At 37.4% G+C, this 18,888-nt stretch overlaps 1 protein-coding gene across 2 annotated transcripts in view; it reads right to left on the reverse strand.

Moving 5' to 3' along the window:
- Positions 1-6,939: 6,939 nt before the first annotated feature.
- ATG5 (autophagy related 5) overlaps positions 6,940-18,888 on the reverse strand; it is a 130,629-nt gene continuing 118,680 nt past the window's right edge. For both annotated transcript variants that reach the window (XM_029945103.1, XM_029945104.1), the window contains one exon: positions 6,940-7,716. In XM_029945103.1, coding sequence (XP_029800963.1) covers positions 7,580-7,716 — 137 coding nt within the window. In that variant the 3' untranslated portion in view covers positions 6,940-7,579. The remainder of the gene's footprint in view (positions 7,717-18,888) is intronic.

Here is an 18,888-nt window from a genome sequence, read left to right on the forward strand (position 1 = left end):
CCCCCCCCCCCCCCCCCCCGCCAGTCTCTTCAAGCTCTAGCTAAAAAAGCCTTCTTCAATAAAACTTTTCATAAACAACTCAGATGTTACGTAAACTTATGCATTCAGTTCACATTTAATAAGGCCTTGTGATGTCTGGCACTGTTAAGAGCTATGAAGATCAACATTTTGTTGTGTGACCAAAAGCAAGACAAACCAAAGCTCCTGCAGGAAGTGGACCCTGAACCCATTCTGCCTGGGTTTAAATCCTGGCTCTGTCACTCCCCTCATAATGTTAGTAAAGTTACTTAATTGTCCCATGCCTCAGTTTCCCCATGGGGATAGTTATCAGTAACTATCTCAGATATCTCTGAAATTAAATGAGCTAATGCTTGAAAAACAGTCCCTGGGATTGTAAACATTCAATAACTGTTAACTACATAGCCATATATAGTGTGGACTCCCTAGAGGAATGATCTTGGCATATTCCAAGGACAAGATGGGCAAGGAGGCTGGTGTAGACGTAATAAAATAACAAAGGCAGAGTGATGAGGTCAGAAGCAGGGACTAGGTCAAGCAGAATTTGGTAAGGATTTTAGACCCATTTTATGTGGCACAGAAAGACACTGAGACATTCTGCTCAAGGAACGGCTATGATGTCACTCATGTTTTCGGAAGGTCACTGTGTTGGAAGAGAGCAAGAACGGAAGCAGAGACACAAGATGGAAGGCTACTGCAGTAGTCCAAGTGAAAGGACGATTGCTTAGACTTAGGTGATAATGATGGAAGTGGTAAGAAGTAATATTCAGTATATATTTTAAGGTAGATGCATCAGACTTGTTGATAGTTATATGTGTAAAGGGCAGAGAGGAAGTAAAAATATAGGCTTTGGAGCTGGGTTGTGTTTGTTTATTAAGATGGGAAAGAGCGGGAGAGGTACAGGTCTGAGGGACAAGTCAGAAGTTCTGCTTTGGCCAAATAAGATTTGAATTGTATATTAGACATCTAAGATGGATGTCAAGCAGGTGGTTGGGTGTTAAGTATGGAGCTCATGGGAGAAGTTAATACTTCAAGTAACATCTGGATGGTGTCAAAAGCCATGGGATGAGCTCATGTACTGAATGTGGCCACAGAAGAGGACCAAAGCCCAAGATATTTCAGTATGTAGGGGTCAAGAAGAATCATCAAAGAAAACTGAGAAAGGGGCTGAGAAAAGAGGAAAACCAGGAGGGTGTGGTGTCCAGTGAAGAAAGTGTTTCAAGAATGAAGGTGTAATCAACAACTGCCAAATGTTTCTGCGAGGTCATGTGAGATACCATCTAGTTAGCTCAAAGTAAATCGTTTTCTCAGCTCGATTTTCTCAGAGTGCTTGTGCCTTTCTCTCTGCAATCTCCAACTATTATGCTCTGTAATTATTTCTCTTCTCTCCTCTTACAGAGGTTCCTTGGGGTCAGAGACCATGTCTTGTTCCTCCCAGAAATCCACTGCTCTAACTGCTTCATAAATATTTGAATAGATGAATGAATTACATGGAGTTCTATAAAATCTGGGAGAATATACTTAATACAGGATTAGCAATTAAGAGCTGGTTGTACTAAGATGTCCTAAATGTTTTTCTTAAAGACAATGTATGGGCTTTGCTCTCCCTAGAAAAGAAGTATGGCTACCAGACATCTGAATTGGACTACTGCTAATCACAACTTACCTGGCGTTTCTATTGTTTTACTCTATTAAGTATGGTACAGTTCAAAAGTAACTTAGCCTTTATCTGATTTGCTCCCCCATGATCTTTATGGATGTATGTATACACTCATGTGCATGCACATGGACACATCCCTAACATGGCTACCCCTCATCTAAAGTTGGCTTCAGTTGATACTTTTAGAGGTCACCAATAACTTTCTATCACACTTAAATACTATCATCATCACAGTAGATCAAAGATATCAGGATAAATTGATATGTCATATCCCACGATAATTCATTTCAAAATCGTGACAAAAGGAGCTATAGAAATATAGTCATTAGGAATGTTTGGTTGACATGGCAAACCCAGAAAAAGGCCAGCAGTCAGAGCATGAAATTTTTCCCTAGGCTTGCACAAAGTGGATCAGATAGAGTTAATGGGTCATTGAGTTGGTGTCTCTGGAAAAGAAAGCTAAAAACCAACAGTTCTGAGCAACAAAAATATCAACATCTAAGTTAATGGAGGTAAGTTTTCAGCAACATAACTTGTTATCTGGAAAATGTCCACTAGACAACACAAAAAGATGGCTATCCTGGGGCGCCTGGGTGGTTCAGTCGGTTAAGCCTCCAACTTTGGCTCAGGTCAGATCTCACATTTGTGGGTTCGAGCCCCACATCGGGCTCTGTGCTGACCGCTAGCTCAGAGCCTGGAGCCTGCTTCCGGTTCTGTGTCTCCTTTCTCTCTGCCCCTCCCCCTCTCATGCACTGTCTCTCTCTCTGTATCAAAAAATAAATAAAACATTAAAAAAATTAAAACCTAAAAAAAAAAGAAGGCTACCCCATCCCATGTATCACCCTAGGAACTGAAAGTGCTTGCCGCACACGCCAGTACCGCCTATCCACGAAGCGGGCCGTCAGCACTCCCTCTGGGGCTGTTGGTGATTATTTTCCTAGAATGCCACATATCAGCTCCGTGGCTCTTTTGGCTAGCTTTATTGTGGCTCCCTGAGAGCAATTATTCACCTGATTCCTCTTTATCTCATACTTAAGGACTGAGAAGTGAGTCTTCTCCACGCCATTAATCATTTGCCTCAGTTTCAATATTTGAACATTCTGTAATAAGAACTTGTGGTTCCCGGCCTTTTACTGAATCTAACTTTGAATGTGCCATGTTAAACTACAGCACTGATGAACATTTGCACTGCCCACTCAACACTGGCATTATGAATTCTAAACTATTGCATCCTCTGCACATCCCTTATCATGTACTACTCATTATACACTTGCTGAGTTTTAAGAGCAACGCTGACAAAATGGGGCATATCTGGAGCGAGGAATGAACAGGCTAGCGGTATTTTGTTTGGAGCTTCTTTCAAATAAAGTTGCCAAAAAAGCAGGAATAAGGGTTCTGCTATAAACTCTAGGTCATTATGACCTCATGATTCAACGTAGCATTTTCAAGCTAGTTTTCAATATGATGTGTTATGGGTGTGTGTGTAATTCCTATACTGAAAATAGTTTGGGAGATGCTGGATCACGTAACTCTTATGACCTTACAACTTCTCAGTGCCTTTAATACGTCAATGTGCTTTGGACTCTTAAAGGGAGATACGTCATACAGCTTTTTCATTTTATTCAACAAGTATTTAATGCAGTCCATTGTTTTAGGTATGGTGCTGGGTCTTGGGAATACAATACTGAACCAAACAGACTGGGTCTCTGCTCTTGTGGAGTTTATAGGCTCAGTGTGAGAACCAGAATCCAGGCAAATATTAAAAACCATTATAAATGTGGGGGGGAAAAGACCTCAGGACTTTCTAAGTAACTCTGTGAAGTACGTAGACATCTTCTTTCACTCAGTATAAAAGATTGAAACCCCTATATTTCTCTTAAAGCTTTTCATGAACAGGGTTTTAACCGTCTACTTTGCTCACAGGTCTAACCTTCTTGCTAAAAATGTATTACATTTTCAAAAGTAAAGACTGGAGGCAAAAGCAAGACACAAACCACTCATTTATGAAAAGGTCAAAATTAATAAATACCTCCAGATGCTTGATGAGAATAGCTCCAGCTTTAGGGGCTGCTTCCATTACAGTGATGTTGAAACAGAAGCTATGCACTGCGGTCTACTCTGCAGCTAAAATGAATGTGGACTGACGCAAGGATCTGATCCACAGTGGTTCCTACTGAAAGTAGCTGGTTTGAGTAAGCAAGTCTTCACAGTAATGCAAACCCGAACTATCTGTACTTTGTTGATTTCTAAACGACTCGGTTCTTCCTATTTTTATAGTGGGTATTTTTAACAAAAAAATACAACACTGATTTTAAAGTGCCATTAAATAATCCTGAGTTCATTTTTTCCTTCTTTTCAGACACATCTGCAAAACACCAGCTATGTGCTAGACACTGCTAAGAACCAGGGAAAACAAAGGAAACAGCCTGGTTGTGTTTTATTTATCTCTGTGAAGTGGGGGTGGGGGTGGGGGGTGGGGATGTTACAGAGGGAAAGCCAAATTTATCACTTTCAAAAGAATGAACTGGTATGTCAAAGCATACCAACATTCCCGCATCTTCAGATTTGTCTGTATCTCACTGTGGATCATTCTAGTACATTCTCAGTTAACAAAAATAGCTAAATATTAAAAAACCTTCACATTTAATAACACACTTAAAGGATCTAAAATTGAGCCCCTTTTCTCACTATGGTTATACTATATTGTGCTTATTAGATTCCATAGTAGTATTACTTTTGCTAATAAAGGATCAAACTTGTAATTCACAAGAGAGACTTAAAAGGATTCTTCTGTCAAATAAAGCTGCATGGCAAATGAATTTTTATAATTACAAACTATCATTTAACCTCAATGATCTGAAAAGAGGCATGTTTCTCTCCTCTACAAGACCACCATGGCTAATTTTTAATACTTTCAGACCAGGAAAGGGATATATGTAGAAAACAGTTGGGAAGATGATATAACTCAAAGGAGACAGTATTTTGGCAGATTCCATCTCATGACTATGAATGGGATTGACTACAAATATCATCACACTTGAGTTTTTCCTATCATACCTCAAGATTCTACACTTCTATTTCAACAATCTAACAGGAAACTCGACTCACCTCAGACCTAAATATCAACAGTATGATAAATAAAAAGTGAGACTGTCCTTTTTTGGTATGACCCACATAAACCAAGTTTTTGAAAATTGAAAGAAAAAGTCATCTCATATTGCCTATCAAAAATAAACACACTATTAAAAGTTACTATCACTCAATATAAAATCTTGCATATTGTTTTCTTGGCAAATGATCAATTCCTAACTAGTTTCCATTGAATGGGGGGCAAATATTACAGGACTTAATACACTCATCGGTTCACCCTAGACTGGCTGCCATGTGGTCTATACATCACACTCTAGACGGGAGGTCAACTCTGTTTAATTAGGAGCAGACTACTTTGGGTCTCTAGACACAGAAGGTGCTTCTCAATTCAATTCTATCCACGGTCAGAACTTAGGTCATCCAAATGAAAAACAACACTATGCCGGACAAGCAATGATTTACTTTATTTAGGCTGAATTTATACCTTCCTAGTTAACAATGCCAGTAATTTAAAAATATGTTTCCATTTTCTTGGGGGGAGGTCACTACCAAGAGTGACTGAAACAAGCACATAGAGATCTGTGGCCCTTTCGTATGTTCTCCTTTATTCCTTGTATCTTTTATGGCTTTGAGAGACTTTCAGACAAGCAGAAGACTAAGGAAATTTTAATAATTCCCCCAATAGCCCAATAGGTAACTTGCTTTATAGAAATTTCATTCCCAACTTCTGGAAATAATGACAGACACAAAATTGTATTTAATTTTTTAATAAACCATAAAATTTAAATATTCAAATAAAAAGAAACAAAAATAGATATTTAAGCCAGCACTAGTTTCTGTTTGTATTTTTCCTCTGGGGACCGGGGCTTGACTTACCTGGGACTAGTGTAGAGTCATACGTTACGATGCTGGTGTACTAATGAACAAGTGACACTGGGCAATGGCTTGATAACACTGACTTTCAAATCTGGAAGTCAAGATCCGTAGCTCACTTGAGCCCACTGCAGAAACCTCAAATTGGTCTTGTCTGTGGAAAACTACTATGGCTTACCGTTCTTACCACACTTTCTTCTTTATAGCTTGAGCACTCCCTGGCATTTTGATCCTTTAGTTCACTGAAGCTCACTTCAGTCTGTCAAAACATCAAGGGGGAAAACCCCCACACTGAATAGACGAATAAACACCCTTAATGTGAACAATCATATTCGGATCAACCTCCTTTGAAAAAATACAAGTCAGTGGGTTTTCTGTCCTTAAGCAACTCAAATATTGTTATTTTTTTTTCTGCCTTTACTAAAATGGCACTTTTCATTTTATTGACAATTATGGTGAGTTTTCTCACATTGGTACCCTATGTTTTGCTTTTGGATTGAGCCTTATACATTTCATTCCAGAATATCTGCTCTTTAACAAATTTTTTCTCATTTTGTGAATAAATATACTACTATTAATCAGTGAAAATCACAAGAGGAAAAAGGAAGCAGTGAGCACTAGCAGGATCTCACTTTGACACTTGCACAATTTTTCTAAGAAGAACATTCATTTTTATTATGGAACCTAAAAGCATTGTCATATGATACTATGTCTTTTAGCATATTCAAATGGGTCAACATTCAATATGGACAGCAGGCTAGCTCACAACAAACCGTGTAATGCACAAGTGCGTTCAGCTGGTAGAACCCTAGCAGCATGGTAATAAAGTGCAGCAAAACTTTCCTTATGCTGAATAAGAACTCCAGGAACCTCTGAATATTTTTGGTAACGTTAAGTCAAGAGATTGGTAATCTTAAGACTTCAAAGACTGGCTGCCAGGGCCCACAGTGAAATAACAGACCTGAAGCCAATGAAAAACACTCACTTGGAAAAGACTGGGTTTTTTCCCAAAAATGCAAAATTATCTTATACAGATGCTTAGCATACTATGATTTGACAGTGTTTACAGTGATAAAACAGCAAAGATAAATGATAACATTTATGCCTTTAGCATGTAAAGAACATAGATTTAATAATCGGCAGCAAGAAATTCTATGACGGCTCCTGAGACAAATTATCTTTCTTATGCCCTCTGTCCACTCCTTGTCACTGACAATCTGCCTGAATGGTAACATGGAGTAAAAACAGTGATCTTCTGTATGTGGGTCAGAAAGTACTGGAAAAGTGACAAATTCGTATGCTATTAAATGACAAAACATATTTAGAGGCTTTATTTAAAAATCTCTCACTGTTCATTATCAAAGTTACAAGATTGTTTGCATACCAATAGACAGACTGTAAACATAGGAAATTTTCATTAAGGAAAGATGGGTTTACTGTAACTGGATCTTTTACAAAAAATTACTGCAAGTTATTGATAACAGAATTTCTCTTTTACTTTCTTAAGTCGAATTCTTTAGAAAATTAAACCAATGTTTCCACTCCCTCGAGCTAAAGTTCAATCATGGTCACCTTAGGAAATACCCCTGTTTATTTGTTAATCAGAAATACAAATCGAGTGGCACATATTTCCATTTTCTTCTTAGGCCAAAGGTTTCGGCTTCATTATATTTTACAAGAAAACAGAAGACTCGCAGTGGTCCTGTGAAGTCTTTCACGCCGCAGCTGAGGTTTAATGACGGCAGTGGAGGAAAGCAGTGGTGATGCAAAGTAAGACCAGCCCAAGTGCCCTTATCTCCCATGGAATCATCTTCCTGTTTGGCTTGCAGTAGTGTTTCTGGTCAGGTTGCCTCCACCAAACCTGATTGAAGCAGAAGGGTGACATGCTCTGGTAAATCCTGTTTAAGGGCCATTCCATTCAGGCATAGAGTTGATCCTTCAATCAGTTGGTTGTGGGATGATACTAATATGAAGAAAATTATCTGGGTAGCTCAGGTGTTCACTCAGCCACTGCAGAGGTGTTTCCAACATTGGCTCAATTCCATGAATCAGCACTTGATTCTTCTTTTCCCCATCTATTCCAAGAAAGAAATCCAACAGTAATCAGGAAGGGTCAAAACAGAAGGAAAAAGAAATAATCTGCTGCCTTTTGAAAAACCTTGGTGAGTGAAGTGGATTTTATAGCTTTAACAGTTAAACCTGGTCTGTCTCCTGAGCAGGAAATGTGGACATGGAGAAAGTTCAAATGTTGCAATATGTATCACCCAAAACAGAAACCTGAGGGTTGCAATGAATTCTGATAAAAATTCTGTTGCTGTATGTGAAAGTATTCATTCTCTCTTAATTACTGTGCTTACCTAAGATTGACGTTAATGAAACTATAGTGGAGAAAACAGCCCATTGTGCCCACTGACCAAAATTTATTTTAGTTACACATTAAAAACTGAACTAAGTGGTTATTAAATATGATAGGTATATGAAACAGGTCAATATATAACTAAAACATGTAAAATAGAAATATGACTAGAAATAATCAAAAATAAGATTGGTGTTTGGGGAGACATTTAATTAAACAGATGGGAGCTGTACGTTCATTTTTAATCAAGGTTTTTAAATACGTATCAGAAAGTTTTAGAGTCACGAGTTACAGTTTTCATGACAAGGAACGAAGAGTCTGACTCAGGATTCCTGTTTTAGAGTCATGAAAACTGATTGATTTCTGTTAACACCCCATTGGCTCATTGAAAGAGAGCTGCAATTCTGCTTTTCTTTCAAATTCAAATTTTATTATAAATTTAGGGTTAATTTTGTATCTTTTATGCCTTTGATATGCTGTACAGACAACCTGTAAACAGGAGCTTGCTCAGAACCATTTCCTTGGTTGTCATGGGAAAACAAGGAAAGCAAAACCCAAATCCTTTTCTGAGAGCAAAACAAAACAACCTTCACGAAACTGTGTCATTCATTCAGCAACAATTGTTGGTTTGTCTCTTAATCTCTCCAAAATACAATGTCTAAAGCTCTCAGCTTCCTGGAGACAGAAGACAACAAGGAAACAGGGAACTCATGGAACTGTAGGAGAGGGAAATACCCTCCTTTTCCCTTTGGGCCCCGTGCATCCCTAGTGCTCTAATGTCTGGCAAAATGGGCTGATGATGCATGGTGATAACCGTTTGGTTGGCACCTCAAACAAGAGAGCCTTTTAAAGAAGTATTTGAACTTCCCCTTAGAGGCAGCACAAGTCCTGGGAGGTGACAGCCAACAGACCGACTATAGGAGAAGACACAAAAACACTAGATAACTGATAAAATGATGCAAAATATAAAAAGCTAACAAATGCACTATCAACCCCAAACAACCACGTAGAAGTTCCAAAACAAACCCTGAATCGCTGCCACACTTCAAAATAATTTTGGAAAACAGTGTTACCTCATACTACTTCTCACCTAAAAAAATGCTTTCACTGTTTTGACTTTTCTGACAATCTTTGTTGCATCTCCACATAGTTTTCACACAGCTGTGATCCTAAGTGTTAATACAATGACTAATTTTCATAATGATGGGAATCATCTATAAATAAAAGATTAAGCAATGTACAGAATACTACAGAAAGTATAGTATTAGTACTATGAGAAGATTTTAAACTGTTGGTATTCAAATGGATAAACCCTCAGGTATCTGGAGTGATTCATTCTTTGTAAGTTCTAGATTGCCAAGTTTTTACTGCATTAAATCTTTCTTAGAATATTTGAAAACATTTCCGGTATCATTCTCTTCATATTCTTATGTATATTTCTTTGAAATACTTTAATATTCTCAGAATCTTCCTCCTACTTAGCACTGAGTCAAAAAGTGAAAGAACAGTGGTCTAAGAGTTCCTTATCGGTAAAGTTTTTCCTTAAGCCAGAGCTACCTTTGGATACACTGAAACAAGAGTAGAAGAAACAAGTCTCAACGCAATAATCGAAAACATTGTGCCTAAAGCAGTATTTAAATGTGAGAGCAAATACAATATGGCATACTCATGCATAAGTGTGTTTGAAAGGCAAAAGGCAAAAGACTAACCCTGTTACACAAAAAGCATCAAGGGAGTCTGAGGTGTACAATATAAGGTGGAGAACATAGGCACTATTCAAATTCTTTGTGTATCAAACCTAATAATGAATCACGTTATCAGAGACCTGAATAGGGCAGCACCAACTCTCTGGTTTAAATTGGGGCCACTTTTTAAAAAATTTTTTTTAATTTTTATTTATTTTAGAGAGAGACAGTGTGAGTGGGAGAGGGCAGAGAGAGAGAGAGAGGGAGACACAGAATCTTAAGCAAGCTCCAGGCTCTGAGCTGTCAGCATAGAGCCCCACGCAGGACTTGAACTTGTGAACCATGAGATCATGACCTGACTGGAAGTCAGACACTTAACTGACTGAGTCACCCAGCCCCCCTAAATTGGGGCCACTTTAATACGTAACATAAAAGTGTTACTAAGGCAACTGTGAAAATCCATCTGTCATATTCCCCAGCACAACAGTTTAAGCTTTTAAATATATATTTTGTCACTGCCTGCATTTTTAATCTTTCTTGTTTTCTGACTTACCCCAGTGACACAACTGTCACCGGAGGAATTCTTAGAATGGAGTAGCAGTTCCCTCGGGATTATTGAAGTTTCTCTCTTATTCATCACTGTGACCTCCAGTGCCAGTTTGGTGCCCGACACTTAGTAATCAGTCAATAAATGCTTTCAGAACTTGGATAATTTTGTGGCTGGTAGAAGACACCACCAGAAGACACGGCCAAAATTAAAGTTGAGAGAATAGTTTCTGACAACTGGCACTACTAAGCAGAAAAGAGATGAGCTCTACCTATAAAGACTGTTTTGGTAATTAAAACACTGAAAAGTCTAAATGTTTTCAGATAAGCCAAGAAGTATATATGCTATCACCTGAACTCATGCTGCCACAAATAACCACAGAGCACGACTGGACGTTTTGGTAATATCAGAACAAAACGGAGCAGCGAAAACGTAGCAGATGTTGCTTGTTTTCTTAACAGCAGAAAGGAAACACTTAATGATATTGTTAAAGTAAATGTTTTTGGTAAATATGTCTTTGTGTTTCAAAATGGGAATCTAGAATTTAATCCTTGGAAATAAATCTATCACTACAAAGCAAATGACTCAGGAGAAAAATATTACACCATATCTCACCCACTCAGATTTTTTTTAAGAGGTGGTTGGATGCTTTAAAGTAGGCAAACATTTGAGACAGCAATCGAGTGAACTAGTTCACTATGAAATTCTCTCATACAGGGCACTTTTGGGGGAGTAATTTTGATACATTTAAATGTTTATTTATTTTGAGAGAGAAAGAAAGAGTGCAAGTGGAGAAAGGGCAGACAGAGGGAGAGAGAGAGAATGTCAAGCAGGCTCCATTGCTGTCAGTGAGGAGTCTGACACAGGGCTCAATCTCACCTTGGAATCATGACCTGAGCCAAAATCAACAGGTGAATGCTTAACTGACTGAGTCACCCAGGTGCCCCCTGATTTTGACAGAATTTCAAACTTCTGGAAAAGTTGCTAGAGTAGTACAAGGCTTCCCCTTCACCAAGATCCATCAACTGCTTACATCTTGCCCCATTTGCTTTATCATTCTGTGTGCATATAATTATTTTCTGAATCATTAGAGAGTAAATTAGAAATGCTGCGCCCTTTCCTCCTAAATGTTAGTGTATAACTTCCTATTAAGATATCTTTTACATAACCATAACACAGCTATCAAAATTGGAAAATTAATACTGATATACTATTCTGAGATCATTTCAAATTTTATGAACTATCCCAATTATTTCTTTCCCCTGTCTAGAATCCAGTCCAAGAATCACACATTGCATTGAATTTTCCTGTTTCTAAATACTCTTCTTTAATTTGCTTAGTTTTTGCCTTTCTTTGAATTTCTTAACCAGGACAATTTTGAGAAGTGTGTATCATTATTGTGTAAAATGTCTCCATAACAATTTTTACACATTATTATTTTAATTCATTTTTTAAATATAAGGACAGTCATTCATAAATGCTTGGGTTTGTAAATTAAGGAAAAAGAAAGTAATGTCATAGACATGTGTATTCATTAGGTAAAGGAGGAATTCAATTCACTTTAAGAGTTAGATATTAAACCCAAAGAGATCTTTTATCAATACAAAGAATATAACAAGAAAATTTCATTTCTTGTATTTATCTTACTTGTAAATACTATAAAAGATAAAAATGCAAATCTATCATATAATTTTGTATTATCACCAATAGCCTAACAAAAATAAACTCAATTCTTCACTAGCATCTACTTCAAAGTGAGCATTTTTAGAGCTGTGTGACATTTTAAGAAAAATACATTCAGACTGATGTTGGTTATATGATTAGAATGGTAAGAATTACATATGGAAGCAAAAAAGGTTTTACATTAGCCACACAAGTCATTAATGAAAATTATAAACTTTCAATATTAACTTCTTGTGTATATATAAAAAATGATGCCTCTGTAACAGTGTGTACATATATTGTTATATATGTAGTAATATATGTATTACATATGTGTGGATATGTAAAATATACACTATGACTATAATGATAGGCATAATAATGTAAACAAGACATAAAGGAACAAGGGTTAAGTGTGCACTGTTGGCTAACAAGGTGCTACTGAAAGATAAATTGGGAGGCAGGCAAGTGGAATTCCAATTCTGGTAATAATGGAATCTGAGCAGACCTCACAGCTCTTCCAGGGTATCTTCTTATAAATAAAATGAAGGTATCTGTGTAGACCCATGGTCTGCAAATCTGGCTGATGATCAGACTCATTTGGGAGATTTAAAAATATGTATAAACTGGCCTCTTCTCTAGACCTTCTGAATCAGTCTCTGGGATAAAGTCTGCTTTTCAAAGCTCCCTTGAGTAAATCTTATTACGATAATAAGGGTGTAGAATTTTTCCTTAAGCCGGATCTTATGCAGAAACCCTGTATATAATACAGGGAGGGGCAAGAGAGAGGGGAGAGAGGGGCGGCTCTGGTTGATGTGGCATTGTACATCTCCCAAGTCCTGCTGCTTTGCTGACTTCCGACCCATGGGAATTCCTGATAGGACTCCACGGGTCAGTCTGTAAACCAGGTTCTAGAACAGAGGATCACTAACATGTCTTCCAGTTTTAGCATGAGTCTTTTACGCTCAAACAGCAAAATATTTCTTTCAGAGTTCAAATTAGCATAGTTCATTAGTTTCAAATTCTTAGGGAAATCACTCAAATCTTCTGAGTCTTAATTTCCTCTTCTCATAGTGTGGATAAAGAATTCTAATCTCCAGGGTTGCATGGAGATTAAGTGGGATATCCAAGTAGAGCACTCAGCACACAGACCAACACAATAAAATTAGTGACTCTCTTCCCCACTCCTCTCTCCTGGTCACTCCCTAAAAATACAAGAATATAAACTGAAAATATTATAGAGTAAGTGAAGACAGCAGACTAGTTTTTAAAAGATCATAGTATAGTAACAAAAAGTAAACACTCATTGTAGTTCTCTTCCTGTACACAAAGTTTTGGGAGTACAGTAATTCTTTCAGTACCAGATACATCAAAAGATATATAAAAACCGTGGATTTGACTATGTAATTAGCATGCAAAGGGCTGTGAAAATCTGGCTTAATGTTAATAGACTCTGAATTACTCAGTCTCATTATGATGCAGTGTCAGTGCAGCACACAAATTTCATGAATGTGCTAAAAAAAAAAAAAAAGAGAGAGAAAAGAAGGAAAGATGACAACAACGAAAATCCAGACTTGATTATTATGCAAAGAACAGAAAGAATGACAGCTTAAACAATTCCTTAAGGACTGTAAACCCTCTGAACGAAGTTAGTGCTTTCAACAAGTGTATTTAGTAAAGCATATCACTTAGTTCAAGGAGCCCTACTGTACTATTATTATTTAGTAGACTTTAGATAATGTTCTTTTTTTTCCTCTTAAGATGAGAACATTCAGGTAGAGAAAAAAACTTTCCAGAATCTTTGTCATACATTTAAAAATAGGTCAGTTTGAGACTGACAGTATGTGATATACTTGCCTTGTAGAAATTTCTATTAGCCATGGCTCAAGTCTTCCCCGTCTCGATCTGCACTTTCGTCCTTACCTCTTAGTCAATTTTCAATAAGGAATATGACCTAAATGTCTTTTAAAATAGGTCAGCTGAGATGCTAGAGAAGCATGAGCTTCATTTTTACCATTAAAAAGCATACTAAATATGTTAAATCTCCTTGAATTTAAAGGAAGCTGGAGAAATGAATGGTATATCTCCAAAAGAAAATGCTTTAATCAGAAAATTTCAGTTTAACTTTTTTTAAAGTTCATACTTGTGGACATGGAATAGCAGAAATCTAAGGCCAAATGCTGTAACCATTGTGTTTAGCTTTGTGGTTTCACATTTATATTCTATAATTCAGCAGAAAATGACTTGATTTGTTACCTTGGAATGTGTGATGCTGAAAGTAAAACTTCTGAAAAATACTTAATACTTCTGAAAAAGTTTTAAATAAATAAAAGAGATGAGCTTTTGGATTATCACTTGTCTGAACAATTTGGTTCTGTCTGATAAATTCTTTAACCTCAGATATGTTCATTAGTAAAACGCCAACTAATTGAATCCATCAACATGAAAAACCACAGGCTGAGGTGCATACATCATGCTGAAGGGTTCTGACTCAGCCTCAGCGGTAATAGTCAGTGAGGTCAGGTCAAAGAGGGTTAAACCAAGCCAGGATATAGCCGAAGGAATACATCAAACGCTGATTTTAAAAGGGCAATTAATCTTGGACAGAAATGCTTCCTGGGGAATGAGATCTCAATCTTAAGAGCACACTACATGATGTAGCAGTAAAAATGAACATCTACAAGCCTACAGAGCTTTTATCCCGTGATCACAAACAGAAGGAGAGTGCTGCTTATCAGAGATACAAACCCGTTTAAAAATACTTACATTAACTTCTTCCTGACCTACACTCACTCAGCAGTACGGGTCTTAATGAACATGTAATATCTCAGTCTCTATATCTCACATATCTCTTCCCATGCATAATTTATATATTTTGTGTATTTTAGAAATTATTTCTGACCCAAATAGTCCCAGAGCCTAGACTTTTAACATTTTAAACAAGATTTTCAAAACATGTCCATGTTAATTCTTTCATTGACTTTTGCTTATAATCTTTATATTTCTTAATGAGAACATAAACCAAAATTTAAACAAAAAAGCTACAATTGTAAAATGAGATTGTACTGAGACTGAAAGACTATTTTAATAAACTGATTAAAAGCCTCCTAGTAATGAGATAAAAATATGATAAAAGTTAGAAATTAAAACTTATTCATTTAAAAAAACCCCAAAACCAAAATAAAACTTTGAAAATATAGTTTCAAATGCTTTTGATCTGCTTTCATAAAATGACCCAGTAACTCTAGTTGGCTGTAAAAGGAACCATTAATATTTGTCAAGTATGAATTACAGGATAGTTCACTGTTTTATTTAAAATGTAAGCAATAATTATACTTGTTTATATATGGCCAGAGTGAGGTCTCAGAGTTTTTAATGAAGAGATGACTAGCTTTTAATCACCTGCATGTGTTATTTTGTTAAGGGAGTTTTGTTTTCTAGTGTTGAAGATGAAGGGTCTACACCTACTTTTTAAAGAGATTTAGGTAAAAAACAAGAATTAAGAGGAAATCAGAAGCATCTCCTGACAGGTACAGTAATGCGGTCATCCTCACTCATGGAGAATAAAGAAAACTATCACTTTATTATTTCCTTGACCTTAGGAAAGGCATGTGCCCAGGGATTAAGTCATGAACAGATTCTGTATGACCACGATTAGTCCATACTGCTCATCTGTTGGGACAAAGCACAAAGATGGAAGGAGAATGAAACAATCAAGGCACAGCATCTCACTCATTTTCATTTAGATTTTGATGGTAAAATGATAAATTTAAGGAAAGAAACTATATTATAATTACCAAGTTTAAACTAAGCCTAACAAATTGCTTCTGTCCAAACTTGAGTGCAGATCTTTGCTCATAAGAGGTATATTTAAATAACTTTTGAATTCCCATTGTGAATGACACTGCATCATCTTTTAATATAAAATATGCATATGCATCCAGTGAGGGAGAGAGAACGAAGACAGGAAGTGTCAGGATAAGGCTGAAAGGGCAGCGACCTGCCACGGCCCCACGGGTCAGGCTCATGGCACCTCAGCAAGTCAGGCCTGGGCCTTCCACGGGTACTTGCGAAGAGCTGAACTTCACACAAATGTGTGAACCGCTGCTCAGAGTCTTCAGGGAAAAGCCTTCACTAAGAGCAACACTTTCAGACTCCTTGCCTTAAGATTTTTGCATTAAATATATCTTAACAAGTATATGGTAGGTGAGCTGGCTGCAATGATTAATTCGATGCCCTAGTAAATAAAATAAGGTTATTTCTTTCTTGCTAGAGCTAGAGTTCTGGTATATTCGAATCACGTACATAAGTTAATTTTTTTTAATTTTTTTTTAATGTCTTTATTTTTTCTATTTTGAGAGACAGAGCAGAGAGTGAGTGAGGGAGGGGAAGCGAGAGAGGGAGACACAGAATCTGAGCAGGCTCCAGGCTTTGAGCTGTCAGCACAGAGCCCAATGTGGGGCTCGGACCCTCAGACTGTGAGATCATGACCTGAGCCGAAGTCGGATGCTTAACTGACTGAGCCATCAGGCACCCCCAGAAGTTAATTTCCTTAAAAAAAGGAAAAATCAGTGGCATAGAACTCTTGTCATAATCTGATACGCAGGAAGTTACAGGGGTGCCTGGGTGGCTTAGTCGGTTAAGTGTCTGACTTTGGCTCAGGTTCTCATGGTTCGTAGTTCAAGCCCCAGATCAGGTTCTGGGCTGACAGCTCAGACTCTTTATCTGCTGCTTCAGATTCTGTATTTCCCCTCTCTCTGCTCCTCCTCTGCTTGCACTCTGTCCCTCTCTCTCTCAAAATTAAATAAGCATTTAAAAAAAAGTTATAATATTGGTTTTACAATTTTTTTTTAATGTTTATATTTGAGAGAGAGGGAGGGAAGGTAAGGGCAGAAAGAGAGGGAGACACAACTCAAAGCTGACTCCAGGCTCTGCATGTTCAGCACAGGGCCTGATGTGGGACTCAAACTCATGAACTCCGTGATCATAATCTGAGCTGAAGTCAGACACTTCACCGACTATCCAGGTGCCCCTTGGTTTACTTTAAAGTTCATCATAAATTTATACTTTCTATGCATATGTCGAATATCAGCAAGTACCTGTCTCTGCAGTGGGATTATCAACAAATAACAAGAAAAAACTCTTTTAACTCTATTTTGCAAATTTCTTATGAACATAGTAATGTGTAAGAAAAACATTAACAAAACTGCAGGAAAAATGTTAATTGTAAAAATACAACTATAAAATCCCACTTTTATTTTTTAATAAAAAATTTTTTATGTTTATTCTTGAGAGAGAATGAATGAGAATGAGGGGCAGAGAGAGAGGGATACACAGAATCCAAAGCAGGCTCTAGACTCCGAGCTGTCAGCACAGAGTACGATGTGGGGCTTGAACCTACAAACTGTGAGATCATGACCCGAGCTCAAGTCAGATGTTTAACTGACTGAGCCACCCAGGCGCCCCATCATTTTTATTTATTTTTTAAATTTAATATTCTGTGGACATCTTCCCATGTCTTTACATATTCTTAGTGCTCTTTTTTAAATGCTTCTTTTCAAATGTTTATTGACAGTTTTTTAAAGTGTCTATTTTTGAGAGAGAGCAAATGGATGGGAGGAGCAGAGAGAGAGAGAAAGAGAAAGAGAGAGAAGCAGGCTCCTCACTGTTAGCACAGAGCCTGACATGGGGCTTAAACTCACGAACTGTGAGATCATGACCTGAGTCTAAACCAAGAGTCAGACCCTTAACTGACTAAGCCATCCAGGTAGGTATCTCCAAAGTTTTTTTTTTTAAACAAATACTTTGTTTGCTTAAAACCCTACCACCATCCTATGAGGCTGGTAGCAGGAACCATCCTTAGTTAAGAATTAAGAAAACTGGATGCATTAAAAAAGAAAGAGAGGGAGGGAGAGAGGGAGGGGGAGAGAGAGAGAGAGAGAGAGAGAGAGAGAGAGAGAGAGAGAGAGAGAGAGAGAGAGAGAAAGAGAAAGAGAGAAAGAAAGAAAGAAACAACCAATAATCTTTCAAACCAGTGTGAAGGTACAAAGGGACACTACAATGAAAACAAATTCTAAATGAGTGAAAAAAAGAGTCACCAAAATTGTAAAACCTATTATTCTTACTTCTAAACCCTGATTCTGATGAAGTTTGGGGGTTTGTAGGTTTTATGCTTCTGTGGCATGAATCTGAAAACTCAAATGCTACCTCTTTTGTGTGTGTGGGGGGGGGCGGTTAGAGACACCATGCTGACAGAAGTGATTGTTGGTGAAACCTCAAATCACAATACATCAATCAACCAGCTTTAATTCTAGCACTCAAAGGATCTGACTCATATGAATAACATGAGACTGAAATGTTTCTTTTCTCTAATTGTTTTATGTCTAAAAAAATTATTATAACATCCAACAGTTAATTCACTTTATAAACACAATCTAATGTTTATAGAGCAAAGGAGGAAACAAGGTGAATGCACCATCTCTTTTTAATTTTTGTAAAAATTATGATTTCTCATAAAGCATACAAAAATAGAGTAATATAATTTTTTTTGAGAGGGAGTGAGCATTGCGAGCAGGGGAGACGGAGAGAGAGAGAGAGAGAGAGAATCTTAAAGAGAGAGAATCTAAAAACCTGGGCTCGATACCATAACCTGAGATCATACGTGAGCTGAAATCAAGAGTGGGACTCTCAGCTGACTGGCCCACCCCTAGAGCACCATCATTTTAACTAAGACCACCTAAATGGGGCCTATAATTACCTCTAGCCTCAGTTGTTAATATTATCTTCCAATATGCTAATGAAGCAAATAGACCACTTAGCTCCTCAATGCTCTTCCACATTTCTGACATCACTGAAAATTTCCTGCATATTTGTGAAAGAGAAGTAGGAAAAATTGGCTAGTCCCTTGGCAAAGAGGGAAATTTTAGAAGAGCATTTTAGACCAGACATTACTCTTAGTGACCACCCCCTGGGTAGCTGGTGAAGGATTCTACTTCTT

This window comes from Suricata suricatta, chromosome 7, assembly GCF_006229205.1.
Source record: "Suricata suricatta isolate VVHF042 chromosome 7, meerkat_22Aug2017_6uvM2_HiC, whole genome shotgun sequence".
NCBI lineage: Eukaryota > Metazoa > Chordata > Mammalia > Carnivora > Herpestidae > Suricata > Suricata suricatta.